Genomic DNA, 18,572 nt, shown 5'->3' with positions numbered 1-18,572 from the left:
AAACTAAAAACTAATAAAAAAACTAAAAAATCTAAAAATCTAAATAAACTAAAAAAGAAAAAAAAGAAAAAAGGAAAAAAATAAAGGAGAAAAACAAAACTAAAAAACGAATGTATATACAGACCGGGACACCGGGATACAAATGACGACCGGGACACAGGGAATATAAATGACGACCGGGACACAGGGACACAACTACAATGGGGACGCCGGGGGGCACAGGGGGATATAAATGACGACCGGGACACCGGGACACAAGGAATATAAATGACGCCCGGGACACTCAAAGAGAAATCACAGACTGGAACACCGGGACACAAATGACGACCGGGACACAGGGAATATAAATGACGACCGGGACACAGGGACATAACTACAAAGGGGACGCCGGGGTGCACAGGGGGATATATAAATGACGATGGCGACTCAGGGAATGGTCGATTAGCAATCACCATCAACAAAGCTCAAGGGCAATCATTAGAATCATGAGGTATAGATCTGAATACGGATTGTTTTCCCATGGACCATTATATGTTGCATGTTCAAGAGTCGGTAAACCTGACAATCTATTTATATGCACAGACAATGGGACAGCAAAGAATGTTGTATATTCGCAGGTTTTACGTAGTTAAAAACATATATATATATATATATATATATATATATATATATATATATATATATATATATATATATATATATATATATATATATATATATATATATATATATATATATATATATATATATATATATATATCTATCTATATTCACAGGTGGGACATAGGGACACAACTACAATGGCGCGTAACTAATATGGCGCGTAACGACTTACGCGCGCGGGGGGGCTTGGGGGGGCGCGAAGCGCCCCCACCAACTAGGTGTTGAGGTGGCGCGAAGCGCCACCCCAACAGCTAGTCTATATATATAAATAAGTTGTCTGTGTGTGTGTGTGTCGAATGACGTCATGTTTGTGTTTCGACTGACGTCACGTTTGTCGACTGACATCATTATAAGGATTGAGCTGTATGCGTCATGAAGTTGTTTGTCGACTGACGTCATGTTTGTCAACTGATGAAATTACATACTGGGACAACGGGACACAAATGACGACCGGGACACAGGGAATATAAATGACGACCGGGAATCTCAAAGAGAAATTACAGACTGGGACACCCGGACACAAATCACGACAGGGACACAGGGACACAACTACAATGGGGACGCCGGGAGCACAGGCGGGATATATAAATGACGACGGGACACCGGGACACAAATGACGACCAGGACACCGGGAAACAGGGAATATAAATGACGACCGGGACACTCGAAGAGAAATTAAAAACTGGGACACCGGGACACAAATGACGACCGGGACACAGGGAATATAGACACATCATTAAAGTAATGAGGTATAGATCTGAATACGGATTGTTTTTCCCATGGACAATTATATGTTGCATGTTCAAGAGTCAGTAAACCTGACAATCTATTTATATGCAACATATATATATATATATATATATATATATATATATATATATATATATATATATATATATATATATATATATATATATATATATATATATATATATATATATATACATCTCTTTTCACAGGTGGGACACAGGGACACAACTACAATGGCACGTAACTAATATGGCACGTAACGACTTACGCGCGCGGGGGGGCGCGAAGTGCCCCACCAACTAGGTGTTGGGGTGGCGTTTGTCAACTGATGAAATTACATACCGGGACACCGGGACACAAATGACGACCGCGACACAGGGAATATAAATGACGACCGGGAACCTCAAAGAGAAATTACAGACTGGGACATCCGGACACAAATCACGACCTGGACACAGGGAATATAAATGACGACCGGGACACAGGGACACAACTACAACGGGGACACCGGGGGCACAGCCTGGATATATAAATGACGACCGGGACACAGGGATTGTTCGAATAGAAATTACAGACCGGGACACCGGGACACAAATGACGACCAGGACACCGGGAAACAGGGAATATAAATGACGACAGGGACACAAGGAGAAATTAAAAACTGGGACACCGGGACACAAATGAAGACCGGGACATAGGGAATATAGACACATCATTAGAATAATGAGGTATAGATCTGAATACGGATTGTTTTTCCCATTGACAATTATATGTTGCATGTTCAAGAGTCAGCAACCCTGCCATCTATTTATATGCAACATATATATATATATATATATATATATATATATATATATATATATATATATATATATATATATATATATATATATATATATATATATATATATATATATATATATATATATATATATATATATATATATATATATACTAGCTGTTGGGGTGGCGCTTCGCGCCACCCCAACACCTAGTTGGTGGGGCACTTCGCGCCCCCCCAAGCCCCCCCGCGCGCGTAAGTCGTTACGCGCCATATTAGTTACGCGCCATTGTAGTTGTGTCCCTGTGTCCCATCTGTGAATAGAGATAGATATAAATATATGTTTTTAACTACGTAAAACATGCGAATATACAACATTCTTCGCTGTCCCATTGTCTGTGCATATAAATAGATTGTCAGGTTTACTGACTCTTGAACTTGCAACATATAATTGTCCATGGGAAAAACAATCCGTATTCAGATCTATACCTCATTATTCTAATGATGTGTCCCTGTGTCCTGGTCGTCATTTATATTCCCTGTGTCCCGGTCGTCATTTGTGTCCCGGTGTCCCAGTTTGTAATTTCTCTTTGAGTGTCCCGGTCGTCATTTATATTCCCTGTGTCCCGGTCGTCATTTGTGTCCCGGTGTCCCGGTCTGTAATTTCTATTCGAACAATCCCTGTGTCCCGGTCGTCATTTATATATCCTGCCTGTGCCCCCGGCGTCCCCGTTGTAGTTGTGTCCCTGTGTCCCGGTCGTCATTTATATTCCCTGTGTCCCGGTCGTGATTTGTGTCTGGGTGTCCCAGTGTGTAATTTCTCTTTGAGGTTCCCGGTCGTCACTTATATTCCCTCTGTCTCGGTCGTCATTTGTGTCCCGGTCTGTAATTTCTCTTTGAGTGTTTTTTCTTTTTAGTTTTTTTTTTTAGTTTTTTACCTTTTTTCTTTTTTCAGTTTTCTTTTTCTTCTTTATTTTTCAGCGTCACTATGAAGTACATATCGACGAACCTTTGTTTATTTAACTTAAATCTGGTAGGCATTGATGACCTTATCCAAGTCAAAATCCCAAACCCAATAGGTTCTTCAGTCATTTTACAATTAAACATTTTTCCGTGAACAAATGTCTTAAATACCGTTAATGACGTCACCGTCAAAGCAAAAATGACGACAACTAATTTCATGACGTCAGCCGACACAGAAACATGACGTCACCTGATCCACAGACAGACAGACAGACAACTTATTTTTATATAGATAGATATACTAGCTGTTGGGGTGGTGCTTCGCGCCACCCCAACACCTAGTTGGTGGGGGCGCTTCGCGCCCCCCCCAAGCCCCCCCGCGCGCGTAAGTCGTTACGCGCCATAATAGTTACGCGCCATTGTAGTTGTGTCCCTATGTCCCACCTGTGAATATAGATATATATATATATATATATATATGGTTTTAACTACGTAAAACTTGCGAATATACAAAATTCTTTGCTGTCCCATTGTCTTTGCATATAAATAGATTGTCAGGTTTACCGACTCTTGAACATGCAACATATAATGGTCCATGGGAAAACAATCTGTATTCAGATCTATACCTCATGATTCTAATGATTGCCCTTGAGCTTTGTTGATGGTGATTGCTAATCGACCATTCCCTGTCCCGGTGTCCCGGTCGTCATTTACATCCCCCTGTTTCCCCCGGTGTCCCCGTTGTAGTTGTGTCCCTGTGTCCCGGTCGTCATTTATATTCCCTGTGTCCCGGTCATCATTTGTATCCCGGTGTCCCGGTCTGTGTATACATTCGTTTTTTAGTTTTGTTTTTCTCCTTTATTTTTTTCCTTTTTTTTTCTTTTTTAGCTTATTTAGATTTTTAGATTTTTTAGTTTTTTTTATTAGTTTTTAGTTTTTATTTCTTTTTAGTTTTTTTGTCCCAGTCGTCATTTATATCCCCCTGTTTCCCCCGGTGTCCCCGTTGTAGTTGTGTCCCTGTGTCCCGGTCGTTATTTATATTCCCTGTGTCCCGGTCGTCATTTGTATCCCGGTGTACCGGTCTGTATATACATTCGTTTTTTAGTTTTGTTTTTCTCCTTTATTTTTTTCCTTTTTTTTTCTTTTTTAGTTTATTTAGATTTTTAGATTTTTTAGTTTTTTTATTAGTTTTTAGTTTTTTTTTCTTTTTAGTTTTTTTGTAGTTTTTACCTTCTTTTTAGTTTTGTTAATTTTTTTTTTTATTTTAGTTTTTTTATTAGTTTTTAGTTTTTTTTTCTTTTTAGTTTTTTTGTAGTTTTTACCTTCTTTTTAGTTTTGTTAATTTTTTTTTTTACTTGTGTCCTGGTCGTCATTTATACTCCCTGTGTCCCGGTGCTTTGTTGATTGCTAATCGAACATTCCTTTTGTCCTGGTCGCTTTCTCTTTGAGTGTCGTCATTTATTTTTTTCTTTTTTAGTTCTTTTAGTTTTTACCTTTTTTAGTTTTTTTTTTAGTTTTTAGTTTTTTTAGTTTTTTACCTTTTTTTAGTTTTTTTAGTTTTTTTAGTTTTTTAGCTTTTTTATTTTTTTTATTAGTTTTTAGTTTTTTTGTAGTTTTTGCCTTTTTTTTAGTTTTTTTAGTTTTTTAGCTTTTTTATTAGTTTTTAGTTTTTTTTGTAGTTTTTGCCTTTTTTTAGTTTTTTTAGTTTTTTAGCTTTTTTATTTTTTTTATTAGTTTTTAGTTTTTTTTGTAGTTTTTGCCTTTTTTTAGTTTTTTCAGTTTTGACGTCACCTGATCCAGTTTTTTCAGGTGACGTCACCTGATCCACGATCCACAGATCCACAGACAACTTATTTTTATATATATAGATAGTTTTTTTTTTTTACTTATGTCCTGGTCGTCATTTATACTCCCTGTGTCCCGGTGCTTTGTTGATTGCTAATCGAACATTCCTTTTGTCCTGGTCGCTTTCTCTTTGAGTGTCGTCATTTATTAGTTTTTTCCTTTTTTTCTTTTTAGTTTTTTATTGGTTTTTACCTTTATTTTAGCTTATTTTTCAGTTTTTTCCTTTTTTTTAGTTTTTTTTTATTTTTTATTTTTTTTAGTTTTTTACCTTTTTTTAGTTTTTTTTTAGTTTTTTTAGTTTTTTAGCTTTTTTACTTTTTTTTATTAGTTTTTAGTTTTTTTTTGTAGTTTTTGCCTTTTTTTAGTTTTTTCAGTTTTTTTTTTTAGTTTTTTATTGGTTTTTACCTTTATAGTTTTTTTAGTTTTTTAGCTTTTTATTTTTTTTATTAGTTTTTAGTTTTTTTTGTAGTTTTTGCCTTTTTTTAGTTTTTTCAGTTTTGACGTCACCTGATCCAGTTTTTTCAGGTGACGTCACCTGACACATCCATCCATCCATCCACAGACAACTTATTTTTATATATATAGATATATATATATATATATATATATATATATATATATATATATATATATATATATGTATATATATATATATATATATATATATATATATATATATATATATATATATATATATATATATATATATATATATATATATATATATATATATATATATATATATATATCTATATTTATAAAAATAAGTTGTCTGTCTGTGTGTCTGTCTGTCTGTCAGGTGACGTCATGTTTCTGTGTTGACTGACGTCATCAAGTTAGTTGTCGTCATTTTTACTACGACGGTGACGTCATTCAAGATATTTAAGACATATGTTCACGTAGAAATCTATTAATGTTTAAGTTTAAAATGACTGATGAACTTACAATGGCAAAAGCCGATGAAGATGCTCAAAGAGTCTATGCCAAAAAACTTGCTGCTGATAGAGAAAGTCAGAAAAGAAAGCGTGCCGAGGAATCAAAAGAACAGCAAGGAAACAGGCTTGAGGCTGATAGAGAAAGAAAGAACAGAAAGCGTGCTGAGGAATCAAAAGAACAGCAAGGAAACAGGCTTGATGCTGATAGAGAAAGAAAGAACAGAAAGCGTGCCGAGGAATCAAAAGAACAGCAAGGAAACAGGCTTGAGGCTGATAGAGAAAGAAAGAACAGAAAGCGTGCCGAGGAACTACCAGAGCAACGCGGAAGCAGACTTGCTGCTAAAAGAGAAAGTGAAAAAAGAAGGCGTGCCGAGGAATTACAAGAACAGCAAGAAATCAGGCTTGCTGAAGTCAGGAAGTTAGTTGTCGTCATTTTTGCTATGACGGTGACGTCATTAACGGTATTTAAGAAATTTGTTCACGGAAAAATGTTTAATTGTAAAATGACTGAAGAACCTACAATGGCAACAGCCGAGGAAGCTGCTCAAAGAGTTTATGCCAAAAAACTTGCTGCTGATAGAGAAAGTAAGAAAAGAAAGCGTTCCGAGGAATCACAAGAACAGCAAGAAAACAGGCTTGCAGCTGATAGAGAAAGTAAGAAAAGAAAGCGTGCCGGGGAATCACAAGAACAGCAAGAAAATAGGCTGGCGGCCAAAGAACGCAAAACCGCGCAGTTAGATGAAAATCCACCTGGACAGCGAGAGTCAAAAAATCAAAACTGAAAATGATAGCGATGATGATTGGGTTTGGGATTTTGACTTGGATAAGGTCATCAATGCCTACCAGATTTAAGCTAAAAAAACAAAGGTTCGTCGATATGTACTTCATAGTGACGCTGAAAAATAAAGAAGAAAAAGAAAACTGAAAAAAGGTAAAAAACTAAAAAAAAAACTAAAAAGAAAAAACACTCAAAAAGAAATTACAGACCGGGACACAAATGACGACCGAGACAGAGGGAATATAAGTGACGACCGGGAACCTCAAAGAGAAATTACAGACTGGGACACCCGGACACAAATCATGACCGGGACACAGGGAATATAAATGATGACCGGGACACAGGGACACAACTACAACGGGGACGCTGGGGGCACAGGCGGGATATATAAATGACGACCGGGACACAGGGATTGTTCGAATAGAAATTACAGACCGGGACACCGGGACAAAAATGACGACCGGGACACCGAGACACAGGGAATATAAATGACGACCGGGACACTCAAAGAGAAATTACAAACTGGGACACCGGGACACAAATGACGACCGGGACACAGGGAATTAAATGACGACCGGGACACAGGGACACATCATTAGAATAATGAGGTATAGATCTGAATACGGATTGTTTTTCCCATGGACAATTATATTTTGCATGTTCAAGAGTCAGTAAACCTGACAATCTATTTATAAGCACAGACAATGGGACAGCGAAGAATGTTGTATATTCGCATGTTTTACGTAGTTAAAAACATATATTTATATCTATCTCTATTCACAGGTGGGACACAGGGACACAACTACAATGGCGCGTAACGACTTACGCGCGCGGGGGGGCTTGGAGGGGCGCGAAGTGCCCTTCACCAACTAGGTGATGGGGTGGGAAGCGTCACCTTAACAGCTAGTATATATATATATATATATATATATATATATATATATATATATATATATATATATATATATATATATATATATATATATATATATATATATCTATTCACAGGTGGGACACAGGGACACAACTACAATGGCGCGTAACTAATATGGAGCGTAACTACTTACGCGCGCGGGGGGGGCTTGGGGGGGCGCGAAGCGCCACCCCAACAGCTAGTCAGAAATAAAATGGGACCGAGAACAGATCCCTGTGGGACGCATAATATACTTTACAAAGGCTCCGGAAAAGCGGATGAATTGAAATAAGCCTACCAGAAAGATATGAATCAAACCAAGAAAAAGCTTTTGATCTTATGCCAATGTGCGATAGTTTCCAAAGAAGAATCCGATGAGTCAAAAAAATCAACAGCTTTACGAACATCCAAAAATAAAGCTGCCGGGATATGACCAAAATCTATTGCCGAATGAATGAAATTCAAGAAAGCTGCGCAAGCATGCTCCGTGGAGTAATTCGCTCGGAATCCAAACTGGAAATCATGCGAAAATTCTTTTGCATCCAGAAAACTAGGAAGCTTGGATTGCATAGCCTTCTCAAAAATTTCGCTGAAAACGGGTAGGAGAGAATCTGGCTTATAATTAGCAGGATCACTCCGAGAACCACATTTATACACCACTATAACCTTAGCTTGCTTGAGAGATTCATGGAAAATTCCTTTTTCGAAAGACAGATTGACAAGTTTCGTCAATGGTGACAGAATAGCAGGCAGAATGGTACGGGTAACCCTTGTAGGAATTTATCTGGTACTCAAGACAAAGATCCTTTATGAGCATTTGCGATACGAGCTACCTGATATTCAGAAACAAAATTCAAGACCATTTACTTTAAATATGAGGGTTTAAGGTAGGCTCTAAAATCGCAACGAGAAGTTGAAGAACTTACAGAAGAAGCAGTTGTCTTCCCTATTTTAGCAAAATAAAAGATAAGCTCTAGGTGAGCATCTGAATCTCCTTGAACGGTTTTACCATCGAGTATCAGCATTGATGGAACTGAAGGCAGAGGGGGAGTAGGTCTAAGAATTAATTAGATACGTCGTGTAATACAATACAATACGTCGTGTAAGTAATTAAATACAGAATTAATTAAATACGATGTCTTCCTAACATCCTTTCAACATTCAGAAAATTTCCTATGATAATGCTGAGACTTAGTCTTCCGACACAGAGAATGAAATATACTCCTGTAGGCCTTGGATCGTTCGTGATGAGCTACAGATGATGAAGCCTTGTAAAGCTTCTACAAATAATTTTTCCTTTTCCAGCTTTTATGGATACCTGAAGTCAGGTCACCAAACTATCCCATGGCAGGTCAGTCAGACGAGAATTAAGTAAACTTAGCTCAGTATCACCATAACGGAAAAATGGGAAATTAGATGGCGATGCTATACGCTGCGCTTGATCAGCACTCTTACATCGGGAAATAGCGGGAAAATGATCAGAAATATCACTACCCAGCACCAAATTATCTAAGACTGTAACTGGGGTTGGTATACAAACTGAAGGTAGAGTTCTCAGAGAGAGCATCATCGACAAAAAATCTATAGCTGAAGCCGAATTTTGATCCAGCAGGTTTAGGTTGAAATCGTCCATAAGGATTAGTTCAAAGGGATGCTTTTGGACTGACTCCAAAACCTCTTCCAAAATTTTCATAAACGAAGGAATAGATCTACTGGAGGACATATAAACCAAACCCACAGCTAAATACTTACGCACTGATTTAATCTCAGTAAAAAGGGATTAAAAAATTCCTTCCTCATTTCTGCTCAAATCACTTAGGAAATTATATGCAAGACGAGCAGAAATATAAAGGGCAAGGCGACCTCTCGCAATCTGTTTCCTATTCAGCCTCTCCATCCTACATCCTGGAATATCTAGAAAAATATCCTTTTTTTAATCTAGGAAAGTTTCACATTATCCAATAACATCAGGAGTTCCACCACTAACGAAAACATCAAGACATTTCATACCCTTTAACACAGGATGTATCCAGAAATTCAATATTTTTAGGCATTGGCAGAATTCTCTAGGACTCTTGAAGATCCAGAATTTGATAGGATTTCTGGACTCGTCCAGGATTTTTCGAATTGTTTCTTATCTCGAGTAAATTTGCTGCGAGAGTTAGAAATTTTGCATGAAATGCAATCATAATCAAAGCTATATGATGGTTCCTCGTCTGTCATTGACTGTAGGCCTAAAAGACCGCGGAAAAATCTGGAAATCAGTGAAATACCTGGACTTATTGCCACTTAAAAAAAAGCTATAAGGGGAGGGCGATAAGCAAAAATAAATACGGCGATGTTTACTTTTATTTGATGTTGAGCTGTGCTTTATGTCAAGGTTTTATAAGAGAGAAAGGTTGTCTCGATTTTGTTTTCATATCCTCGTCATAAGCATTGCTTCAACATCATATAAGGCCTAGAACCTATTTTTTATGTAGTGCCAACTATTAGTCCATTTATTGCATTTTTAAAGCAGACAATATCATGAACCGATGTTTGGATTCATGAAATTTTCCCTTTTTTAATGGGCAATTCCTGGTGAAGAAATAAAATAGGATATTCTTTCTAAGACCTTAGTCGAACAACTGAGTTATTAAAGTTCTGTAAAAGAAGAGTTTTGACAGAATTTTTAGCAGAATTTTTGGACTCCTAGAGCTTGATTCTTTAGAGTCCTGGCAGGATTTTCGGAGTGGAACAAGTGGAAGCACTGCCTGTAGCAGCACCAAGAATCTAGATGACCATTTCACAAGCTTTGTCCGCAAGCGGCACGATTTGCTCTTCCTTCCATTACACACAGTCACACTATCAATCTTCTTATCTGATTCATCATTTACTAATTTTTTATTTTGATACATTTTTATACTAAGTAAATATTGAAGCTCTCTGTCACTTCCAGGCTTGATTTGGTTTTGATTCATTGTAATGGATGAAGAATATGAGAGCTGGGATGGGAATATGTCAGATTCGAATGAAGGAAAAACCCTGCGTAGAAAAAGAAAGGCTGTACCAGAGGTTGCGTTTATTGAAGACAGTAGTGACGAGTTAGAAAGTCCGTTAGGCCGTAATAGCGATGCAGCAGCTTTGAATACTGCTTCCTTGAAAGTTTCGTTGAGGAACTCCGAGAAGAAAAAACGCTCAAAAGACCGGTATGTTCAGAAATATCCCAAGTCCTGGGAAAATGAAGATATGTTTAAGGGCTGGCTAGCCAACAAACAAAATGAAAATTTAGCCATATGCTTGTGGTGCAATGCTGAACTCACCTACAAAAAGGAAGGAACGATATAGCAAAACATGCAGTTTCCAAAACTCATAAGACAAATGCACTTAGTCCTAGCAATATAACGCCTGCTATTAGTGAGTTTTTAAGTGAAGATAGCTCCGCAAAAGTTCTCAAAACTGAAGCCATTATTGCTTTGTTTCTCATCTTGCATGGCCTACTTTTTTCAATTGCAGACTCCCTTGTTTCTTTCCTTCAAACCTTGACCCACCAGAATTTCCTTAAGAAAGTCAGGCTAGGTAAATAAAAAGTCGTCAACTTGGTTCGACAGGGACTAGGGCCTTACTTCAAAAAAAAGACTACTGGACGAAATGAAGATCGGAACATATTAATTGTTATCGACGAGACGACCAATGTTGGTACAACCTAGCAATTGGCTATTTGTGTTACCTTTTGCAACAATCAGCTTAATACTGAAGCTGATGTACTTGATTTCGTGGAGTGTTCTAGTGGAACAGCGGTTTCGCTGTTTTCGAAACTCAAAGAAACTTTAAATGTTCTGGAGAAAAAACCAAGTGTCCCTGCGAAATTGGACTGGTTTCTGTGCCAACAAAACAAACTCGATGATGTCATGTCATAATTCGATAGCAAAGCTGACCAGTGACAATTATTCATGGGTTGTAGTTGTCATGTGTTGTTGCCTCTCTATTCATCTTGGTGCTTGGTGCGTGTTCATTTTTTTTTTTTTTTCCAGGGGTGATCTTATTGACCCACTGGTCCTATAATGCCGCGAGAGGGCTCATTTGAACGGAAATTAAAACTTCTAGTGCCCTTCTTAAGTGATCTAAAAATAGGAGGGCTACTAGGCCCCCTTCCACGCTCTTTTTTTCCAATATCCCTGGATCAAATTTCTGAAATAGTCATTTTGTTGAACACAATCGAACAATCTAATAACTATGTCTTTGAGGACGACTTAATCCCCCACATTTTTGGGGCAAGGGCTGCAATTTATGAACTTTGCCTATTGTTTATATATATTATTAGTTATTGAAAAGCATACAGACATTTTCAGGGGGATTTTAATCTGATGGGGGGTCGGGGGAGTGGGTTACTAGGGAGGATCTTTCCATAGAGGACTTTTTCACGGGGAAGAGAATTTCATGAAGAGCGCCGAATTTCTCAGCATTATTTAAGAAAAAATCAGAAATTAAATTTTAAAACAAGTTTTTTTCAACTGAAAGTATGGAGCATTATTAAAACTTCAAATCAACAGGATTATTACGTATATGAAGGGGTAGCCCCCTTGTCAATACCTTGATCTTTACGCTAAAGCATTTTTAGCAACTTCAAAAGAGCTATTTATTCTAATGAAATGGCTTTTGGGATTCAGTGGGCATTCTTAAAGAATTGGAACAAAATCTGAACTTTAGCGTAAAAAGCAAGGTATTGACGAGGAGGCGAACCCCCTCATATTACATAAATGAGGAAGTTTCTTCCCCTCGTCAGTACCTCGCTCTTTTTGTTAAAGCTAAAAAAAAAATTTAATAATTTTAAATATTTAAACAATATATAAACAATATAAACCGATATAAACAATAATAGGTTTGTGCTATTTTTCGACCAATCTTAGCATTTAATATTATCATAAGCAGCTTTTTAACTATGAATTCTATGTGATAATAAACCGAAGTATTGTATGTCTTCGGCTTGCGGTTGTTATTAAATAATTAAAAACATTTACAAGTTTTTTTCCAATTAAAAGTAAGGAACAAAATTAAAACTTAAAACGAACAGAAATTGTTAAGCATATAAGGGAGTTACCCCCTTTTCAGTACCTCACTCCTTACGCTAATGTCTGACTTTGTTACAATTATTTAAGAATGACTCCTGACACACAAGGACCGTTTAATTAGAATAATAAGCTTTTTACAAATTCACAAACGCTTTTGTATAAAGAGCGAGGTGCTGAGGAGGGGGAACTCCTTCGTATATGTATTAAAAACAAAAGGAAAGTCTGCAAAACTTTCGGTTCAAACAGTTCGTGGCAACGAACTGTAAGTTAAGAGCGACCCGGAACGGTTTAAAAAAAAACAGATTTTTATACTAATAGATATTTTAAAAGAATAGGCTTTTCATACTTATTTCAAATATATAAATTTTATTAAGTTTAGTCTTACTCATCAAAGGCTACGAGCCTGAAGCTCCTATCTGCAAAAATGTGGAATTTTGTATTTGTCGGCAGAAGAAAGATCACAGATCCGTGTTTATTTGTTTGTTTTTTCCCAGGAAGATCTTATCGACCCAAAGGTCCTAAAATATTAGAAGAGGGCTCATTTGAACGGAAATTAAAAGTTCTAGTGCTCTTTTTAAGTGACAAGAGCTCTAGACCGTGCTAGTGCTCGGTCTACTGGAGGCCACTAGACCCCTTCCCATGCTACTTTTTCCCAAAATCGTCCGATCAAAATTTTGAGTTAGCCATTTTGTTCATCATAATTGAAAGGCCCAATAAAAATGCCTTTGGGTATAACATGACCCCCCCCCACAGCCCCAGGGGAAAAGTCTTTAAGTTATAAAATTTGCCCATTGTTTACACATAGTATTTGTTATTGGGACGGATGCATACATATTCGGGTTGGGTGACAATTTTTCTGCTGGGGGTTTTTCCATGGGGGAATTTTATATAGGGAGGGAAGTTTCCAGTGAGTGAACTTGTCATTAGAAATTATACACTGTGGAAATTTTCCACAATTTTTGTGCAAAAATTTTTTTTTTATGTCTTGCTTTCTCTTTTCCGTCTCAATTTTATGCGCTGAGTAATTAAGAGTAATTGTCCGGGGTAAATTTTCACCAGGATTGAATTGTATAGAGGATATTTCCATGGTGAGGAGGTTTCTCCGTGGAGGTGGGGTCAGATTTCCTGGCATTATTTAAAAAATGACCAGAAATTAAATAATGAAAAACAAGTTTTTTTCAACTGAAAATAAGTAACACTAAAACATAAAAATAGCAAAAATCATTACTTATATGAAGGGGACTGTCTCCTACTCAACACCTCGCTTTTCATGCTAAAGTTTGAATTTTGTCCCAATTCTTTAAGAATGACTCCTGAAATACAAAGGCTGTTTAATTGGAACAATAAGACACTTTTTTAAATCCACTTTAGCGTAAATAGCGAGGTGTTGAGGATGGGGCAACTACTTCATCTACGTAATAATCTCTGTTCGTTATAAGTTTTAATGTTGCTCCTTACTTTCAGTTGAAAAAGCTTGTTTTTTATTTAATTCATTCAAAGTGTTGAGATGTAGATTTTCCTCTTTAAGTATTAGTTTTGACCAATATCAACTAAATCAATTATTAAATAATTAATTATTTACTTATCAAATATTCACTAATTTATTTTAATTATCCGTTTTTACAAGGAGGTAAAGTTTCTACTTTCCCAATAACAACCAGCATAGAATCAAAGAGTCTTAGTAGTCGTCTAATAACTCAATCTGAATTTATTTTCGAGTAATCAAGATGATAGTAGTTTCCGTCTGATTTTTTTTTTTCATCTTTTTGTTAACCGGGCTTCAGAAATTGAAGGAATAATTTGTTCGGTGAATAAACCATAGATAATATTTTACCACCTATTCTACAAAATGATCGTTAAAGTGTCAGAAAACTGAAGTAAAAACCAAATAGCACAATAAATTAAATAAACGAGAAACAGGTACAGACTCCACAATGAGCTGAAATTAGTAGAGGGAGTGATGGGACTACCCAAAAAACTACTGGAATCAGAAAAGGTGAAATTCTTGGTGAAAGTGACGAATCTTCTGGATATAAGCCCGAAAATTTGCAAAGATTCCAGTTGAAAATGACAAATCCTCTAGTGATCAATTCGATAATCCTTGAAGAAAAAATTTTTTGAGGACAAAAACAAATGGATAGGCTTAAATCCAGACCGTTTTATCTCTTTCAGACCCACCTACCCCCCAAAATCTTGAGATTTTTACTATTTTCTATAATAGTTTCTTACAATTTTTATAGAACTATCTTCGTTTATGGCTTTAGCAAATATACTGTTTCAAACAAGAATAGAAAAAAAAATTCGAGATACGTCGTGGACGTGCCAACCTGTACAGAAGGCCCAATAACCATGTGTGGTGCATATTTGTCCAAACCTACTTTTTAGACAACTTGTTATGACATTGAAAAATCCAAGCATTAAAGTAGACACGTTTGCCATTGGTCAACTTTAATATTCGCACTGGAGAAAACTGACAGTATGGCAACCCGAACATTGTATTTATATCAGTGTAGATAGTATTCATTTGTTTAAGGATTCGGTTATTTTTTCATTCAATTAAATAAGGTATTCTACAAAATTTACACCTAAAACTTATTTACGTGAAAAAATATACGCTCCTAATACGCAATGAGCCCTAGATCAGATAGAGAAGGAGTTCCTGGTGCTAGAGAACCGTTCTCACACTAAAAAAATGTTGTGTGTTTGAATTTATCGAATGTGTGATAGATATGAGAATTTCCAAAAATTCATGCGCCCTAGAAAGGGATGTTTGGATTGAATATAGATCAGGACCATTTTGGAACGAAGAACCCGCGCATGAAAGAGTCATGCTGGTTGTGTTTGAAAAAGTTACAATAATGAATAGCATATATCCCCAATTTCGTCTATTTCTGGTCTTGCTGTATTCCCGTGATCCAAAAATGAAATTTTGGCCAAAACACATAACCGTGTTCCTCCTGGCTATAACAAACACTAAATATAACTGTGTTCATCCTATATGGCGTGTCGGAAATCCTAACAGCTAAACAAGGCTATTAATATTTTCAGACATCCAAGCCCATGAAAGTCTCCCATATGTGCCTTTTCCAGATGGATCAGATGACCCAGTGAACTTTCATGCGAAGAAATTGGAAAGACTTCGTTTACGCAACATTGCATTAGAAAGCGAGTTGCAAGATATGCATGATCAAAATGAGTTGCTAGAATTTCGACTGCTTGAGCTGGAAGAATGTCAAGGGGTGAGTAAAGCAATATATCTTTTATTAATTATTTTTCCGGCTCAGTTTTTTCTGAACAAGGGATTTGAATCAAAATATTTTTTCCCCTTTTTAGAATGATGAGGCTCTTCTTATTTTTCTTTTTTAAAACAATTTCTAACCGTATTTTTCTTTTTTGCACGTAATTTACGTGATTTCGGTATATAAATCCATACATGATCTAAATGTATAAATGGGTTTGAAATTATATTTTTCAATATGTATACCTTTTAAAAAATTTAAACTGAATATTTCAGCTGACGCTGTTTATCAAAATGCCTGGCTATACACGAGAAAAGCAGATGAAAAACAGTCAATATTTAAGATAATTTAACAGAATTGCGAATGAAACTTCACGAACAAAATCAGAGGTGCCTCTGCAAAGAGATCTAATGAAGTCAATCTGATTAAAAAACAATTAAGAATCAGGTTTTTTTTACAAAGCAGGGAACTATTTTCAGGCACCGGGTTTGAAACACATTTTAAGCAGGTTTGACCAAAATCGTTTTCGAGTTCACCGTGTTCAACCCAGTGAAACTTTAAAGCTTTTTCATCTACGGGTTTCAAGCCTCTTGGACATGGGATCTAGAAAATTAGTACCCACCGGAAAAGCACAGTTGAACAAAGATTCCGAAAGACCCAAATACTGGTATTCGAAACCATAGTCTCCACAACCTGTGTTTAACACCCACTTGGATCTTGGGTGGCCTGAAAACAACACTCAGTTAAAAAATTAATAGCTTAAAAATTATCTTTTTGTGTTAAATTTGAATCGATGTCACTAATTTCTTTTTTCTTTAAACTGCTGTCAGTTTTAAACACAAAAGGCATTTTACGGGAAGGTGTTTACCTAAAAAATGCGGCATCATAGAAAAACAGTGCAATTCAGTTGTTCGGATAGATGGCGTAGTTTCCTTTTACGCTTTTGGCAATCAAAAACGTTATTGACTATTTTGCTAAGCCCAGGGATCGCCGTAAAAAAAAGAAAAAAAAAGAAAGAGAAACGTTACCAATGAATAATTTGACCCCTTCATCCTTAAATAAAACTTCCAAAAAATATTCTTCCAGATTTATCAAACACATTAAATAGCCAATTCGCCAACAGAGTATTTTCCTTAACTTGTGTTAAGTTTCTGCATTTAAATATGACACTTCTTAAATTGTGTAACTATAAGTTATTTTGTGTGCTAGACTGTAAATTGTATAAATTGTACAAGTGCATAAACTGTATTTTTTTTTTCTTTGGAAGCGTATAGGTCATTGCTGTTATTGAAATCTATGTCTTCTGCTATATCCACATCAATAGTCCTTTTTTCCTCCCTTGCTCCTTAAATTTTCAGCTTATTTCGGGATATTTACTGATTCAAAGATTTCGAATTTCAAAATTAGGAAACTGTATTGTAGGAAACCAACAAATGTCTCGAACGATATTTTCATTTTTTTTTTGTCACTTACTGTCATTTACCATCTTAGCCTACAATCTTTTTCACTAAAAAAAGTTTTTTTTACAAATTAAGCACTAAATAAACCACAAAAAAATGAAGACATATTTATGTTGATTTATGATAATTATGACTCCTAAAATATTAGCAAAACATTTCCAGCCATATATTTGATTTGCAATTAGTATGTCATAAAATAAATAAAAAGAAGTCTAAGCTCTTAAGTTGAAATAAAAACTTTATATACTTGCAAATTAATTCCGTAAACAAATAACCTTGATTTTCTTTTTGTGTAAATAGAATGGGGGAATTTTTAAAAGAAACTTGATTAATATGATATTTAAACGTTCTTACAATTTCTTTTGACTTAACTCTGCTCTGATGTAGAAAAAACAGAAGAAAATATAATAATAATAAAAAAACAACCGAGAAAACGAGTAAAGAATAACCGAAAAATAACCGAGAAATCAGCCAGTGGACAAAATGAAGTAAAAAGAACAAAATTTGATATTTCGGCAAGGATTTCTGCCAAGCCATCTTCAGTGCTAAAAAAGAAAAACTACCCTAATGAAGTAAACTCAAACAGAGCTGAAGAAGCACTGATTCAAACAAACAAAAAAACCAAGCCAGAATAAATGGCTATTCTTTGTACGTTTTTTTTTTTATCTTTTTAATTTAGTGTTTTCTCTGCTCTGTTAGAGCCCCCTTTGAAGTACTTTCTTTTTTCATTTTGTTCTTCTTATTTTATGAGCACTGAAGGAGGCTTGACGGAAGTCCCTATCGGAATACCTGCTTTAGTCCTCTTTGCGTCTTTTATGACCACTGGCTGATATTACCCTCGTTTTTATGTTGTTTTTTTTTAATCATATTTTTTTTCAGTTTGTCATACGTTATGTATAGCCAGTGTGGGATTAAAATGTATTTGTTCCTATACCCTCCCAGCTATATTTTACTGAAGAGGAGCAATGGCTTGAAGAGGCGTGGGAGAATGCCACTTAACACCAAAAAGGAAAGCATGTAAAAAGACATACAAATTTAGAATTTCATACAGACACTTAGATTCACATAGGGGAGAAACAGGGCGCTTTCATCCTGGAATTGTGAGAAAAGACGATTTTCTCTGTTTTAGAATGTAAATTTGAAGTTTTCAACATTTATCGCACATCTATAAATAAAAACATGTTTGTCACTTTA

The 18,572-nt window shown here is 35.9% G+C and overlaps 2 protein-coding genes and 1 long non-coding RNA gene across 7 annotated transcripts in view; 1 reads left to right on the top strand and 2 right to left on the bottom strand.

The window, feature by feature from the left end:
* The window catches only part of LOC136039323 (globin-like), a 49,875-nt gene extending 34,688 nt beyond the window's left edge, over nucleotides 1-15,187 (bottom strand). The window contains exon 1 of one of the 2 annotated variants that reach the window (XM_065722946.1): nucleotides 15,058-15,187. In XM_065722946.1, coding sequence (XP_065579018.1) covers nucleotides 15,058-15,173 — 116 coding nt within the window. In that variant the 5' untranslated portion in view covers nucleotides 15,174-15,187. Of the gene's footprint in view, nucleotides 1-13,907; nucleotides 13,967-15,057 lie in introns of those variants that run through there. The other variant, XM_065722947.1, reaches the window with a different exon arrangement.
* The window catches only part of LOC136039321 (golgin subfamily B member 1-like), a 283,865-nt gene that overhangs the window by 212,110 nt on the left and 53,183 nt on the right, over nucleotides 1-18,572 (top strand). For all 4 annotated transcript variants that reach the window (XM_065722941.1, XM_065722942.1, XM_065722940.1 and 1 more), the window contains one exon: nucleotides 15,728-15,918. In XM_065722941.1, coding sequence (XP_065579013.1) covers nucleotides 15,728-15,918 — 191 coding nt within the window. The remainder of the gene's footprint in view (nucleotides 1-15,727; nucleotides 15,919-18,572) is intronic.
* Nucleotides 3,993-5,597, bottom strand: LOC136039319 (uncharacterized). The gene is made up of 2 exons (XR_010620422.1): nucleotides 4,480-5,597; nucleotides 3,993-4,387 (listed from the first exon to the last, which is right to left on the bottom strand). It is a non-coding gene; the product is annotated as an uncharacterized LOC136039319 (long non-coding RNA).

Source organism: Artemia franciscana, chromosome 19 (assembly GCF_032884065.1).
Source record: "Artemia franciscana chromosome 19, ASM3288406v1, whole genome shotgun sequence".
In the NCBI taxonomy this organism is placed as follows: Eukaryota; Metazoa; Arthropoda; class Branchiopoda; order Anostraca; family Artemiidae; genus Artemia; species Artemia franciscana.
This window is presented reverse-complemented; position numbering and strand designations above follow the sequence as displayed.